The 16,993-nt window shown below is 40.2% G+C and overlaps 1 protein-coding gene across 1 annotated transcript in view; it reads left to right on the forward strand.

The window, feature by feature from the left end:
• ITGAL (integrin subunit alpha L) overlaps positions 1-16,601 on the forward strand; it is an 88,033-nt gene extending 71,432 nt beyond the window's left edge. The window contains exons 22-30 of the mRNA XM_087714046.1: positions 2,395-2,474; positions 6,674-6,760; positions 8,122-8,197; positions 9,213-9,326; positions 10,368-10,433; positions 12,637-12,741; positions 13,581-13,676; positions 14,691-14,798; positions 16,357-16,601. Of these exons, the coding sequence (XP_087570172.1) occupies positions 2,395-2,474; positions 6,674-6,760; positions 8,122-8,197; positions 9,213-9,326; positions 10,368-10,433; positions 12,637-12,741; positions 13,581-13,676; positions 14,691-14,798; positions 16,357-16,536 (912 nt within the window). The 3' untranslated portion in view covers positions 16,537-16,601. The remainder of the gene's footprint in view (positions 1-2,394; positions 2,475-6,673; positions 6,761-8,121; positions 8,198-9,212; positions 9,327-10,367; positions 10,434-12,636; positions 12,742-13,580; positions 13,677-14,690; positions 14,799-16,356) is intronic.
• The last annotated feature ends 392 nt before the right edge of the window (positions 16,602-16,993 follow it).

The following is a 16,993-nucleotide window of genomic DNA, read 5'->3' on the forward strand; positions in this document are numbered from 1 at the left end:
CAATTAGATAAATAGATACCACTTTGGTGGGAAGGTAATAGCCTTCCATGAGCCTTTGGTGTATAGCCGTGATGGCCATATGACCATGGAAATTGTTTCCCTCATTTCGGCGAGGTCTCACTCACCATCTTCAGGCTGGGTTTTGGGCTTAAAGCGTGATTGGAGCTGCTGTCTTTCTATAAATCTTGGTGGGGGTGTGTGGAGTGCAGACTTTGTTTCAGTAAGTGGAATGATTCGTTGTGTGGTTGTAACATGATTGGTAGATTGGTGCTGATTGGTGCTGAGATGTGTGAAGAAGTTGTCCAGATCTCAATAGCCTACACCAGGGGTGGGTTTCAGCCGGTTCACGGCGGTCCCCGCGAACCGGTTGGTCGGCGAACCCGGAAGTAAGTAACTTCTGGGAACGGCGAAGGACCCACCTGCCCGCCCGCGTTCCTTACCCGGTTTTGACAAGTTCTGCACTTCCACGCATGCGCAGGACGCATACAGCGCCTGTGCGATCCTCCAGGAGCAGCTGGAGCATCGCACAGATGCTAGTATGCATGCGTGCGCTGCGCGCGTGCACGAGGACACTGCCGGCCCTGTTCCAACCTAACCGGTTTAAACGGGGCGAGAAACCCACCCCTGGCCTATACCCCAATATACAATTCACTATGGAAATAGAAGCAAACAACCAACTTCTCTTTCTGGACGTCCTAATCTATAAAAAAACCAATGGCTCCCTAGGACACACCATCTACCGGGGGGGGAAAAAAACACCAACCGCTACTTAAATGCACAATCCCATCACCACCCTGCACAGATCAACTCTGTAGCCAAGACCCTCATCTCCAGAACCAAATGCCTAGCCTACAAAGACCACCTGAAAACTGAATTACACACTCTCACAAATGTATTAATCTCCAACGGATTTCAAAGAAAATACAATTACCAACCTAATCCAAAGGGAGACTCCCCCCAAGAACCGAGACACAGAACAGGACAACGGCATCGCCCTCCTCCCTTACATCAAACGCACCACAGATAAAATCACAAAATTCTTCACAAGCACAATATCAAGACAGCCTTCAGCACTGACCAAAAAATAGCCAACATCTTAAGAAAGCCCAAAGACAAAATCCAGCTAGAAAACCAAGGAGTCTACTAAATACCATGCAAAATCTGCCCTGAAACATACATAGGACAGACTAAGAGGAGAATAAATGCACGCATTGCAGAACGCAAGAATGCAGTCAGAAAAAAAGAAAAAAATTCCTCCCTTTTCCAGCACCTTAAAGCTACAGGACCTGAAATTAATTTTGAAAGAACCAAATTAATCTCCAAAACTGAACTCTTCAACAAGAGAATAATTATGGAAGCTATCAAAATAGAGAAACACCCCTACAACATGAATAAATGTGACAATACCTCCCACCTAGCAGACATCTGAAAAGCAGCCCTAGTGAACAAACGAGCCCCACCCACCACCCAGGCCGTTACAACACAAAACAACAACGGACACACAGCCATCACCAATCGGCACCAACCTACCAATCATGATACAATGACACAGCCAATCAATCAACTTACTGAAACAAAGCCAGCACTCCACACACCCCCACCAAGATTTATAGAAAGATAGCAGCTCTGACCACACTTCACTCACACAAACACAAAGCCGAAAACACCAGCCTGAAGATGGCGAGTGAGACCTCGCTGAAACGTACACAGACACAGACAGACACACACACACACACACACACTCTTCCCGAAAACAATACCTTCCCGAATAATAAGCCCAACCAGGCTTTTGAGTGTATGTGTTAAAATAAGCCCTCCCCTGGAAATAAACCCTCCCCTGAAATATTTAAATGCATGTACAGCCACTCCCTGCCATTCCCTGGGGGGAGGAGGGAACATGCTCCCTGCGCCCCACATGCACCTGCCATCCACTCAGAATGGCCTAGCAGAAAACGCTTCCGCAAACCCTAGCTACTGCGCTCCTTGTCTTAGTGGCAGCCGCGAAAAGAGTGGTAGGCGCTAGGACTGCCAAGAATGTGCTAGAAACAGAGACAGAACTTCGGGCCCTCTCTGGATCAGCTGATCTGTGGGCTATGGGCTGAGGTTAAGGGGCCTCCTGCACCTCAAAAATAATAATACCTCCCCGAAAACAAGGCCACGTCTTTATTTTGAGGTGGTCAAAAGAAAATAAGACCCTGTCTTATTTTCGTGGAAACACAATATATACTTGTAAGTCTAAATGTAAGGATATGCATCTTCTATTGTTTAGTGAGCTTAACGGGGGTGAAAGAACTTGATCTGATATGTCAGAGGCCAGAAACATAGGATGAAAAAGACTGTAAAATGCTTGGCAGATGTTGTGAACTGTCTCGGTGTTGACCTGCTCTCTCTTAGGCTTTGATACAGCTTCAATTTGGTGTGCTCGAAAACATGGACTGGAAAGAAAACCTGGAGATGGTGGCGTATGTCACTAGGTAAACTTCAATAACTTACTTTACTGAGCCATTATGTTTCATCTCTTGCAGCCTTACTACATTAGGTGCTGTCTTAATTTTAAACCCTCCAATTAGGATGAGAAGGGGGAGGAAAGAGGGAAAATTAACAAAAAGTTTTGGAAAGGAAAATCATGAAGAAATGGCAGGGTGTGCACAGTAAAATTGAGGTGGGGAATCAGAAAACATAAAGGTCTTAAAGCAGGGGTGCCCAAACTTGGGAACTTTAAGACTTGTGGACTTTAGGCCTGGCTGGGGAATTCTGGGAGTTGAAGTCCACAAGTCTTAAAGTTCCCAAGTTTGGACACCCCTTAAAGGAAAAGAAGAAAGTGGATTGAAAAAAAAGATTAGATTGCAGCTGCAGAGAAAACCAGGATAGAAGCCATCAGTGTACAGCTCTAGTTATTATAATTTAGTAATTATTTAGTATTTATTTATTATAATGTAGTACAGGTACACAGTACATTACTATATTATAGTACAACGTATGACGATAATGGAGTCCTGAATTTCTGTCATATGTCATGATGGTTATACAAGGTGCTCACACGACAGGATCCAATTTTACAACCTTTTTTTATGGCTGTTGTTAATGGAACGTGTTGGTCATTAAGGGAACAACTCAGTCATTTTGTGAATCTAGTATATGAATGTTTTTTCCATGGAAACCCACCGAAAAGGCTGGAAACCAGCCAAAATGTCATAAATCATGGCCGTATGATTGCAGAATGCTGCAACTTCTTGTGCAGCCCCCAGAACTCTGGATCTGTACGTACCGTTTTTGGAGGGAAGGGGATCTGTTATAACTTCAAATGGTCATAACTAGAACTGGTTGTTAACTTTCTAAGCAGTCAAGAGAACTGGTTGTTGGAAGAAATCTCATTTTGTTTTACTTCACTTTATAGGGCTAATCCTGTAAGGAAGGCAGGAAGGAAACATTCTGGTGTTGTTTCTAGCCTCATCTTTATTGCCCTGCTTATAGAAACTGCCTCTCTGGTTAACCCTTATTGCACTGTGACAGCTAAGGCGAAACGCCCATCGACCTGAGTGACATTGAGTTGACCACGCCTACCCAGTCACATGACTACCAAGTCCCATCTACCCAGCTGGTCATTATGGCAGAGAACCGGTTGTTAAATTATTTGAATCCCACCACTGCTACCGACCCATACGGTCCTGGGGTTTTTTGCCAATTGGACCCATAGTACCAATGCCAATGTCATCTTGTTTTAGGTTTCTTTCATGGACGTTTTTTATCAAGTGGGATCCATTCTATGACTGCCTTGGTCCACCTGCCATCAGTTCTTTTTGCTATGTGACCGGCCCATTTCCATTTCAATTCTTTTAGTCTCTTGGCGGCACTGTATACTTTCATTTGTTCTCTAATCCATGTGCAGGTCTCTCTAGCTTATCTTGTAATACTGAGGGTGTATCTTTCCATGGCTTTGTGCCCCTTTTATCTTTTGTAGCGATGGGGAAGTTAGTGTCCATGTTTCCCTGGTGTTGTGGCCCGCCGGTGGCCAGCAGAGCTGGAAGCAGAGTCAGACAGTGAGGAGGTTGAGGAGGAACATGGGCCAGCCCTGGGAGCTGAGGAAATCTCAGACAAGGGATCTGCGTCAGAGACAGAGAGGGAGCTAGAAAGCAATGAGGCAGAGGAACACCTGGAGCCTGTTCCCAATGTGTGCATGCGCAGAGCTGCCAGAAGACAAGAACAACTAAGAAGGCAGGGTTGGCTTAGGAGTAAAGTCACACCTTGGAGGTGATTGTTCCCTCCCATAGGAAACAAAAGAGGAGTGAACAGGGTGTGGGCTTTTGCAGGAAACAATTCGTTCCTTCATTCGTTTCAAGAGTGGAAAATTCCATTTGTGACTATAAGAGACTCTGTGCCAAGTGTTGCCTTGCCCTGCGTTTGGAAATTAGTTATCTGGCAGATCTCCGAGTGAGATAAGGTTCATATTGATAAATATTCCTCCGAAAGACTGCTTGCCAGGCCTTGTTGATTGTGAATGAAAGGAATTCACAGTCATGTAAACCAAAATTCTGCTTCATGCTTTTAAAAAAAAAATTTTTTTTTTAATTTTCAAAACAAACACAACAAGGAATCCTCCTTTTCTACATACTGTAGAAAGTGTATCAGTTAGTTACAAAAAACCTTTGTGTATCTCTTCCACAGTCATCAATCATAATTCATATTAACTCAAGTATTTTAACTCAGATATTTATACATATTACCATCATCATACCTCCATTTTCATTTGACTACAATTGTTTAAACGTCCTTCATCATAAAATATATCAAGATTTAAAACATAATCACATACTGGCATTTCATTTGCTATTTCTAAAATTCTCCAATAACACTGAATCCTTATGGCCTATTCTAGGTAAACATCCATAATATCTAGTAACAAAAATTTCTAATCCTCCTTACCAAATCACTGTTTACAATTTACATACAGTTTCCTTATGTTGTAGCCATACATATATATTTTCCTTTGTACCATTATTCCTCCTTTATTTAACTGTATCCTGTATCATAATATTTTTCCCCTAATAATCAAAATTTAACTAAATTTAACTTAGTTCTTTTTTATTAGACTTTATATATAACCAAAAAGATTTCTAATCTTCCTTTCATGGGTACCATTCAAATATTCATATCCAATTATTACTTATCATAACAATACATATGTATACATTATTATCATTATCAATTATTTATTTGACTATATCTATTGTCACTAAATTTCACTAAGTTTAACTAGTTTTAAATTATGCACTTCCATCTATCAACCTGTATCTTTCCAATAGCAAAACAGTCTCATGTCTTCTGCCATTTGTGCTGTCAGTCCTCTAATCATCTCCTTAATCAAATTTGTGTGGATTCCTCTTAGCAACTTATTGCTTACTGTATTAAGTCTCTCATGTAATTTCGATGCCCTTCTTCTGTTTCCTTAATCAGCTTATCTTTAATTGTCAGTGGTGTTATCAATGCTGTTGCTAATAAAATTTCTCTCTTTAAATCCATAAATTCTTTTGTTTTTTTCTTCTTTGGTATTTTATCTGGGGTAGAGTTCCCCTCCATTTAATTCCTCTTTCAGTGTTCCATTCTTTCCATTTCCAGACACAAACCAATCACCATAGATATCAGTGGATTTAATTTCTTTATGGTCATTTTCCTCTTTGGTTTTTAGGACTCTAACCTCCACTTTTTCCACTTGATAAACATCTCCAACTTCTTCATCATATTTTACTGTTAAATACACTAGGTTTTCCAACTTCTTTTCCATTTTCTCAAATGTATTTGATAATTTCTGAATTTCTAACAATATCTTTTGCAGGCTTAAAAATTCTTTCTGCTGTTGAAGTTGTGCCATTATCTCCAGCTGACAAACACTGCTGCTCTGGCTTAGAAGGTTTTTACAAGATTAAGCATAAATTCACAATAAAGTCTTATTTTCACTTTTCTCTGATTAAGGATATTTAGTCCATAGGTTACAAAGAATAATAATAAAAGAAAAAAAATAGAAGAAAACTTCATCCATTCATTTTAAAAGGCTTGCATAAATTCCATCCATGAACATAGCATTTAAAAAGTAAGATAGCCCACTGTCCAAAGCCATTCAAAGCTTAATTCTGCCGCTTATTTCTTCTGTTCTCAAATTTAAATTAACTTTAAGTTTTTTATAAGCAGTCTCTTTTAAAATGGCAAAAATTCCTCACTAGCTGGAAACACTTTCCTCTTTCCATATCCTTCCATTTTGGAGCCGCCCTGATTTCATCAGCCTAATGGCTGGATTTTTTGTCGCCGGCTTGAAGAACTTTTCTTGGATCCATCAGGGACTTTGCGATGTCCCTGAGATCAGCAAGACGTATTCTTCCTGTTCATTGTCTCTGCAGGACTGTTTAGGTCCAATTGCACCATCCAGCGGCAAAAGTATTGGCTGCGATCTCGAAGCATCGAGACGGCACGTCTGTATCGTCGCGACATTGGCTCCTCCCTGCTTCATGCTTTTTAAGGAAGCCTAGGTCAAAACACCTGATATGTTAGAGCAGGAAGCACACAACTGATCGAAAACTTTTCAGGCATAGTGGGAGGTTGTCATTTGTTTTGTTGCTTATGGATGTGGAAGTCTGGAACGAGTAGTTCTAAGATTATATTGTGCGTTACTCTCCTACAGTGAAAATGAAGATAATGAAACTCTTCAAAACAACAGAGCTGTTCACAGCATCCCTGTGAAGTACCCCATCAACATCATTATCAAGAGGTAAGACTCTTGGTTGCCTTTTTTAACATTTTCCTCCTGGAAATGAAAGCAGACCTGTAGGCCACTGTAGTATATTCCATAATTAAGCAGAACGAATATAAGATCCAGAACAACCTAGTGACTGTGGATCGGTCGCACTCTGATCTGGTAACTTTACAAATACCGGTGTTTGAAGTTCCTACAAAATCTTCCACCTCATTTTTCAGAAGGTATGACATTTCCTGGGCTTCCAACAGTTTCTTATGATGGCATCATCACAAATGCAGGCCGTGATGGTGAGCCTATGGCACGCATGCTGGAAGTTGCACACAGAGCCATCTCTCCGGGCACGTCAGCCATCACCTGTTGTTCTTCCGGGTTCCAGCATGCACATGCATGCCAGCCAGCTGGTCTTTGTGCACATATGCACACTAGAAACTGGAAGACCAGGTGACCAGCACACATGTGCATACCGGAACCCAGAAGCTCAGCTTCCTGGAGCACACAGGCATGCCAGGGAACTGTTCTTCTGGTTTCCGGAATTCCCACACGTGCACACTAGGGAGCTGCTCTTCCAGTTTCTGGTGCTTCCCTGCGCATGCGTGCACGCTCCTGTTTCGGCACTCAGTGCCGAAAAGGCTTGCCAACACTGCTCTAGAGTTATTTTGCTTGGTTCCAAGATTGGGCTTCTAAATGAGGTTTTTATTGTGTAATTTGCTGTTGGGGTCATAGAATATTAGGCAGAGTCAGTGGTGGGTTCCGGATCCTGTTCCGACCGGTATGATTGGAACAGGCCCAATGTCAGCCACATAGATGCGTGTGGTGCTCGCACAGACACAAACTGAATTTGCATGCGTTGTACCTGCCTGCGACGCCTCCGCAAGCCTCCGCGACGCTCTAGCTGCTCAGCGGAGCGTTGGGCAGGCGCCATACACACCATGCACATGCGTGGAAGCACTAAGGGTTAAAGGACAGGTAAGGAGTAAGGCAGGCGGGTGGACCCTCCGGAGCACCGTACCGGAACAGTACCCAGTGCTCCGGTAGGCTCTGGTACGCCTGTACCGGGGTGTACCGCTTGCAACCCACCACTGGACAGAGTTTACATCTTGTCAGCTTTGAGCTGCAGCCCCCACCCCTCCACCCCACCGCTTGCCTTCTTTCTTTCTACAAAGAGAACCAGTTAAAAAGACTGAATGGCTGCATTATGTTTTTTAACAGTATTAGGAGCCCTCTGTCTGCAAGTACTGCAAAATTATTTTTCTCTTTGCAGCCAGTATTGTGAACGGATAAGTTCTCTTGGAGTCAGTAAATTCAAGGGGGTTCTAGTAATAATAAAACCACTTCCTTCCTTGCTCATCCATTCCCGCTGTTGTCTCTTGCAGGTTGGAAACATCTAACCAATACATTGACTTTAGTTCTGAACGGCAAGAAAACAAGACCGTGACACACTCCTACCAGGTGAGTTGATGCTTGCAAGATTTCACCCAAAATAAGAATCCCGTAATGCCTGTCATGGTGCTTAGAATCCAGTGGACTTGTGAGAAAGTGGGCCAAAGGCTTATTTTTATGTATTTTCATTTATTAAAAGAATTTGTATGGCTGCCCAAGTCACACACAGGTGATTCTGGGTGGCCTACAACATTAAACATTACTAACTTTATAAATGATTGGTTGCACAGTCAGCCAGATGTTTGGACTGGGTTTGGTATTTTTCTCCATCTTGCAAATTTTTCCCAAATAGAGCCGAGGTGGCGCAGTGGTTAAATGCAGCACTGCAGGCTACTGCTAGATCAGCAGGTCAGCGGTTCAAATCTCACCGGCTCAGGGTTGACTCAGCCTTCCATCCTTCCGAGGTGGGTAAAATGAGGACCCAGATTGTTGGGGGCAATATGCTGACTCTCTGTAAACCGCTTAGAGAGGGCTGAAAGCCCTATGAAGCGGTATATAAGTCTACTGCTATTGCTATTGCTATAAATACTTGGGATAGGCAGATGTTGTAGTTGGATGGTGTTAAAGGTCTTGTCACAGGATGTAAGCTGTTCCAAGCAAAGCAGCCTTTTGCAATTGACCGATGGTCAATGATGATGGTGTTCAAGGGATGATCCAGATGTTACTGTTAGTATTGGTACTATCTTGGCTTTCTTTTGCCACAGTTGTTCTGCTTCTATTTGCAGGTCTTTGTATGTGATGATTTTCTCTAGTTCTTTCTCTTTTCTTTTGCTGTCTCCGGTATTGTAATGTCCACTATCCAGACTTGTTTTTCTTAATGACAGTTGTTAAGTGTGGTGTGCAGATGCATGGCTGTTTGAATTCTAAAGTTCCAGAGCTTCTTCATTGCTTCTTCATTGCTATTACTGGCACTTTGTATAATTGGTGGTCCCATCAGTTTTTGCTTGCAGGCAAATTAGGTTTCTTGCGGATTTTCCAATGCACCATTATTGCTATTTTGCCCTTCATCTTCTTTCACTTCCAGGTAACTAATTGGGCCCTGGGGAAGTTCCCACCACCTAAAGTATTGGTGTATGTCAACGTGCCAACTAAAGTTCCTTCTGGACTGATATGGAAGATTGGTAAAATCCTAACTGTGGTACGTCAGTTTACTTAATATGGAAATCTACGTGAAATGTTGTTCTGTGCTCTAATCTAAGCTCTCCAGGCTGTTTTAAACAATCCACTTACTTCCATCAAAAGGCTCTATTGGAAGAAAGATCAAAACTTGCAATTTGGCAGGTGCAGCAGTGTGATCCAAACCTATGGTGCACCTATAAAAGAGGTGAGGCTTGGATTGCGATGTCATACTCAATCTTACAGGTTTTCACACACAAACACATACTTTACAATTACCAGACACATTAAAAAATTTAAAAGAATACTATGAATCTTCCCTTATCTTTAAATGATTTTGTCTAAGGCAAAGAGTGTTAATGTCATTTTCTAAAATATAAGTGTGTTAGGAATTACAGGAGGGAAAAAATAATGTCCAAGTTTATAAAGGTAGGGTGGGTAACACAGCATATTTGACATAATCGATCGAGGCATACTTTTTAATATCAAAAACGTTACAATTTACTTTGTCTGCTTATACCATACACGAGTAAGCCAATATTTTGAGCCTCCTTTTCAAATCACTGAAATAATCCCCACTCTCATACTATGTTTCCATCTAAATATGTATTTAATTTATGTCTCAATTAATGTTTCCTTGATAATCATGACAGATAATCTGGGGCTATCTTGTTTCCCGCATTTAAAACAATCCTGGGGTGGATTAATGTAGAACACTGTTTCTGGCTGGGGAATTTTGGGAGTTGAAGTTAACCCGTCTTCAATTTGCAAGGTTGAGTAACACTAATAACAAAGAAAAAAAATCTTGGTTTCACTGTGTAGTTTAGAAACCTTTTAAAAATATTTCTGTAATCCTCTGAAAGCCTGCTGTCTAGGAAATCAACAATAAGTTAAAGATTTTGATGCCAGCAGACTCTGGAGCACCTTGCTGGTTTAGTTACACTGACAAAAATAATAAGGTTGCGATGTCACAGCAGTAATGATGCCCATTTCAGCCATCCATTTGATGTTACATGTTTTGCATGACAATAACATGGAATAGTTGAGTGTTGGTTTTTTTTAGGATCCTGAAGTGAATTGCCAGCCTGAAAAGAACATGACCATAAGGAATTATCCCACGTTAATTAAGGTAGCTTATATCTCTAAATATGATGCAATATTATTAAGTAATTAAAATATGCTGCTTTACATGTGCAGCCTCATGCACTGGATGGATGGGAGATGAAAGAAAAGGAAGCAGAGATAAACCAAAGAAAATCATGTATAGGTTGTCCTCAGCTTATAACAGTTTGTTTAGTGACAATGTTCAAAGTTACAACGGCACTGAAAAAAGTGGCTTATGACCATTTTTCAGTATCCCATGGTCATATAATCCCCTTTTGTGACCTTTTCACAAGCAAAGTCAATGGGGAAGCCAGATACATTTAACATCCGGGTTACTAACCTATCAACTGCAATGATTCACTTAACAACTGTGACAAGAAAGGTCATAAAATGAGGGAAAACTCACAACAAAGAGCTCACTTAACAACATACATTTTGGGCTCAATTTTGGGCCCATTCTTCTAGGTAATTTTGGGAACTAAGGTAGTAGATTAAAGGTTTAATGGAAGAGGTGGGTTTCAAGCTGAACTTTGAAGGAAGAAAGTATATCCACTTCATAGGGATTAAGAGTCTTCATAGGAATCCGGGAGTTAGACTCTGAGTTAGTGACAGTAAGGCAGAAAAAGTATTTTGGGGTTAGAGGAGATATTTGGATAATAGAGGTTGAACAAATAAGCAAAATTGTTAAGAGAGGGAGGGAAAGAGAGAAGGAAGGAAGGAAGGAAGGAAGGAAGGAAGGAAGGAAGGAAGGAAGGAAGGAAGGAAGGAAGGAAGGAAGGAGGGCTAAGAATGAGCAACTTCATTTTGAATTGTGCTTAACAATCAGCTACTCAAGAATTTATGTGTATCTAATTTTGAAGTAATTTGTTCTTCTGTTTCTAGCAAAGACTCATTCATTCAAGAAATCCATTTGGATGGATAAAGCTGAATGTTTACAACACTCTCAAAAGTAGTACACTATTCTAAAGGACATAGACATAGAGGATACCATTTCAGTGCCTCTGAGATAAATAACAGGAAGGGCTGAATTAGCAGGATTCCTCCCCTATGAGTAATATAGAGACCTATTTCAGAAAATTTAAGTAAACCACCTCAGCTTTTTCCATCCAAGCAGATTCCTTGAAAGAACTGGGAGTCCTATGGTAGGAACATATGAATAGATTTAAGTGTTGAAATCTTTCTGGAATTTTATCATCCATAAGTTATCTTAGAGCCAAGGTGGCGCAGTGGTTAAATGCAGCACTGCAGGCTACTGCTAGATCAGCAGTTCAGCGGTTCAAATCTCACCGGCTCAGGGTTGACTCAGCCTTCCATCCTTCCGAGGTGGGTAAAATGAGGACCCAGATTGTTGGGGGCAATATGCTGACACTCTGTAAACCGCTTAGAGAGGCCTGAAAGGCCTATGAAGCGGTATATAAATCTACTGCTATTGCTATTGCTATTGCTATTTTTATTTGTGTAGATCAGGGGTGTCAAACTCAAATTTCATTGAGGGCTGCATCAGCAATATGCGTGTGTGTGTGTGTGTGTGTGTGTGTGTCCGTCCAGGATGGGCATGGCCAGTTCAACGTTACTCCTTTGGTAGCCCGAGGGCTCTGAGAGAGAAAACGGGCTCGTGAGCTCTGTTTTCGTCTGCAACAGCCTCCTACAATCCTCTGCCAGTGAAAACAGAGCTTGGGAGAGCCGAACATAGCCCTTCTGAGCTCCGTTTTCACTTGGAAGAGGCACTGCAAGCCAGTCTTTTGCTGTTTCCAGGGCAGCCCCACAGGCCAAATTTAAGCACCCAGTGGGCCGGATCCACCCCCTTGGCCTTGAGTTTGATACTCCTGGTGTAGATCATTTAGATCATGGCCAGTTTCTTAAAGATTTTAAATAAACGGTGTGATTCATCATGGAATTGCTTGTTCATTAAAACAACTAGCTCCCCAAATAATTTATTCCCATCTTAAAGAAAGAAGTAATACCAGAAAGTACTCTACTCTCTGATTTATCTTTTGAAGAAATAGTAAGAAACTACTGGCTTGGGACAAAGCTAGGATCTGAAAATGTCTTTCACTATTTCTTCTTTTACGGTATTATTATTTACAAGGAAGTATATCAGGCCTGCTAGGTATGGGAATATTAATATGATCAAAATAAACTGTCATTTTAAGCAATCAAACAATTCCTTAAAAAGATGGTGGGGACAGCTGGAATATTTCTTTAATTGCAATGGTTTTTTTTTCTAGCACTGGCCAGTTGATGAATACCTTATCTACAAATGTGATCTTGGAGAGATAAATTCATCTATGATCCATATAACTGGGATGATGTCTATCCAAAACAAATCAGAGGTAAAAACAGCTCCCTAATTAACAATGGTTTCTAACCCCATTTCTTTTATATCTGAAACCTGGAGAATGGGAAAATGTATCTAATAGATGACTGAATATTTTAGTAGGCAAATCAAATGTCTGAATATTTCAGGAGGCAGAGACATTCATGAAGCTTGTGGATTGCAAAGGAAAGAAACTACAGACCTACAAAAAACTGAGATGAGATATTAGCAAAGAGTCTGTGATGGAGTAAATGTCTAATCTAGCTATCTTTACATTACCCAGATTTTAAAATAATGTATTATTTTGTTATGATTTGTTTCACTTAGCATACTATCGGAACACAGTTGCAAGCACAATTGAATGATAAATTGCTGAACATCAAATGGTTATTATATGCATTGAAGTTTTCTAATTACCTCTGAAGATCACAGTTGGGTTAATGGATTTTGAACACGTTATCCATTCACAAAGGGCTTGTAATCTGTCTCACATAATCATGTTTCCCCCTTTTCACCTACATTGCATTTGATGAAGTGACTAGTTACTTCATAACAAAACTGTATGTTTTAGGATTAGTAGATTTTACTCATGAGGTGATATTAGCCTCCAGTTCTGGGATACCATAAACTAACATGGCTTTCCACCTACAATGTTTATAATTAAAAACCTCAAGCAAACACAAACATTTTTGGGTGGGCTACTTGAACTCCCAAAGACTTTGAATTTAGTTCTCGAACTCACATATTTGAAAGCAAATGACTTGCTTTGATAAAAACTGGCATATTCGTCTTACGATTTATGCTGCCTGATGTTTACAATGTATGTAAACTTCATTATCGTTTTTTTCTTGCTAGCACTCTCTTCAGGCCAAAGTTTCCACAGCCTTGTGGGTTGAATTTGATACTGGAAGATATAAAAATGTCTACAGTCATGAATTTGTCCAAGTTCAGGTGAGTTTGTGACTGAAATTATTTATTTCTCTTCTTCCCTAAGAATTTTCTATATTCTTACGATATTGTAATCTTATGGTATTGTTATCTCTTCTGCTATAATATTCATCCAACCAATCCATGTATTTTAGGCTGGAAGCTCTCAGAACTATTCAGAACAGGGGTCCCCATCCTCAAGGCGGCGGCCCACTACTGGGTCTTGAGCCTTTCCGAACCAGACTGCAGAAGTGGAGGATGTGCGTGCCCACTGCTTGTGCAAATAGAGCTGCACATATGTGCTTGCCCACCACGCACGCGGCACCATCCCCTCCCCGCCAGTCTGCAAAGCTGAAAAGGTTGGGGAACTCTGATTCAGAAAGTTCAGAAAGGTTGCAGAACACTTTTAAATTTATTGAACTTTTTTCTTTACTATCATATGGTCAACTGATCAAACTGGCTACAAATCCTAAATCCCATGATTTTTTTGAACAGCTTTGATGCAATCTACTAATTTTACCTCCTGTATTAAATAAGCCACATCATCCCTTCAAATGCAATCCAAAATGTAATTTGCAAGTAGGTTTTGTTAGGACCAATTTAAAAAAACCCACAAACAATTGGATAAAACATTCAAGATGCTCCAAATCTCCCTCGTTTTCAGACATTATTACAAAATATATTCAAGCACGCCTCTAGAATTGGTGTTTTGGGGGATCTTTAACTACTTTTTAAAGTCACTGAGTGGATGGAAAAGTCAAATATTAATAATAATAATAAATTGAGGAGGAGAACAGAAGGGAAAATGTTATGAGGTAATAAAGTTTGCATTATCAGAATCTTCAGCTGAACAGGAAGGATAGGAGACTCATTTGCTAGCTATTGTTTTTATTTAAAGCAACTACTTAATAAAACTTTGATGGAGAAAAGGTGGCCATATGCCAGTCTTCAATGTTTGCTTAATTACATGATCTCCCTGGCTGGAAAGATATGATTATGATTGCATGCCTCTCTTTCTTTCTTTTACATGCCCTACAGGTCACAGAAATAGAAGTGATAATTATGATGAATTATCTCCCAATTATAATAGGCAGCGTCATTGGAGGCTTGTTCTTACTTATTCTCTGCATTGTAGTACTTTACAAGGTGAGAATTACTTTATTTCAGAAATCCAGAGCAACTCTGAGGAACTGAAAATTGGGCTCTCCCTGGTCAGTTGGATTTAAAAAATGATGGGATAAGTAAGATTTCAAACTAGCATTGCTAACATTCAAAAATTATTCATTTATCACTACTTTATAATGTCCAAAGTATATTGTCAAGCTACAGTTTCAGCTAGAATTATTTGAGATGTCAGAAATTAAGCCTAGGATCTTTTGCTTGCAAAGCGTGGACTATACCATTTCCTAATTGTTAGCAATTGTTGATGTTGTCCCTGGCATTTTTCACAGCTCCAAGAAAGAACTATTGGAATTCTTAAATTCTTAAGACTGTTGTGACTTAAATCTGATCTTAGCTGCTCTACCGCTTTACTTACTTAAGTTTTTCAAACTTGCCAATGTTTGAAAAGCAGTTTAATCAGAAAAACAGCATGACTAGAGACTATCAGCCTCTAGTAATTATATTATCCCTGCTTTATGAACACAACTGAAACCAAAAATTTCTATTGCTAAGCAAGATAGCTGTTAAGTGAGTTTTGCCCCATTTAACAACCTTTTTTGTCATAGTTATTATGCGAATCACCACAGTTGTTAAGTTAGTAACATGCTTAAGTAAATTTGACCTTTCCATTGACTTTGTCAAAAAGTCGCGAAAGGTGGTCACATGATCACAGGACACTACAACCATCATAAATACATGCCAGTTGCTAAGCGCCCAAATTTTGATCACATGACCATTGAGATGCTGCCATGGTCGTTAAGTGTGAAAATTGGTTAAAAGTCATTCACTCAGACTTTAAATGGTCACTAAACGAATGGTTTTAAGTGAAGGGCTAACTCTATTTGTGTTTGTAGAACTTTTTTTAAAATTATTTTTTATTTTGCAACATACAACATAAACTCCATTCCTTACAGACATTCTGTGAGATAGCTTATGTGTAACTGTTTACCTCACAAATGTTGTACAGCTTGGCATGAATTGAATTATTGTATATCAAACTGCTTAGATCTGAGTTTTTTTTAATTAAAGCAGTGTTAAAGCACTTGCAATAAATAAATAAGCAAGCAAACAACCTATAAATAAATAAGCCAATTTAGACCAACAGTGTTTGTCTGTTCCTTTAATATATGTACATAACTGGAAAGGAAATGGCATCTGATAAACTGAACAATATTTAATGCTCATCCTGTAATTATACAAATAATTATAAGTGGTGAACGGATTAATTTATTTGTATCCCAATTTCATTATCTTTACAAATAATTCAAGGTGGCGAACATATTCAATACACCTTCCTCCTTCTATTTCCCTACTCCCCATAACTCTGAGGTAACTTGGGCTAAGAGAAAGGGATTGGCCCAAAATCACCCAGCTGGCTTTCCTGGCTAAGGCAAGACTAGAACTCATGATCTCCCGCTTTCTAGCCTGGCGTGTAGCCACTAGATCAAACTGGCTCTCTTTACCGATTCAAAATCATTAAGCTGAGGCTGGATCTCCCTACCTAATTTCTGCTTCTAATGGCTTTTCTTACTTTGCGTTACAGTGTGGATTCTTCAACCGGAATTATAAACAGAAGATAGAAAATCAAGGAGAAAATGAAAATGCTGCACAAACAGCTGACAATCCAGAAGATGGTGCAGAGAAGGAAGGTTCTAATACGGAGAAAGAGAGCCAAAACAAACTCCTTACAGAACCGTCGAATACAGAAAATGAGACCCAATGATCAAATCATGTTTTTCTCCAGAGACTACATCCAGGCTATTTGTTATAAATGCTCAGTGTGTCTGTATGTGTGTGTGTGGGGGGGGGGAGGGGTTAGGAGTCAGGAGACTGCGGTGCTGGTAATGATGACTTCCTTTTTCCTTTCAAAAACGAAAAAAGAAGCTATCGTTGCAATTATTTCAACGTCTTAGAAAAAGATCCATAATACGTGTCTGCTGAGGCAGAGGGTAGGTACGCAGGATGAGAGGACCAGAACAAGATGCAGGCAGGCAAATGTGTTTGTCTGCATCCTCTGCTAGTCCTTTAATCTGAGACAAATCTGCTGTTTTTGTGTTCATATTGTCATGAGATTATTTTCTAGACGATAGCAGATTTTGGGATTCTGGACCTTTGGCCTTTGTTCGTCTTATTTGTTGCACAGCAGAAATGGGTAAGACTTAAAAGGGGAATTATGCGAA

This window comes from Thamnophis sirtalis, unplaced genomic scaffold (genome assembly GCF_051295495.1).
Source record: "Thamnophis sirtalis isolate CommonGarterSnake01/CBP01778 unplaced genomic scaffold, rThaSir2_p1.2 scaffold_4, whole genome shotgun sequence".
Taxonomy (NCBI): Eukaryota; Metazoa; Chordata; class Lepidosauria; order Squamata; family Natricidae; genus Thamnophis; species Thamnophis sirtalis.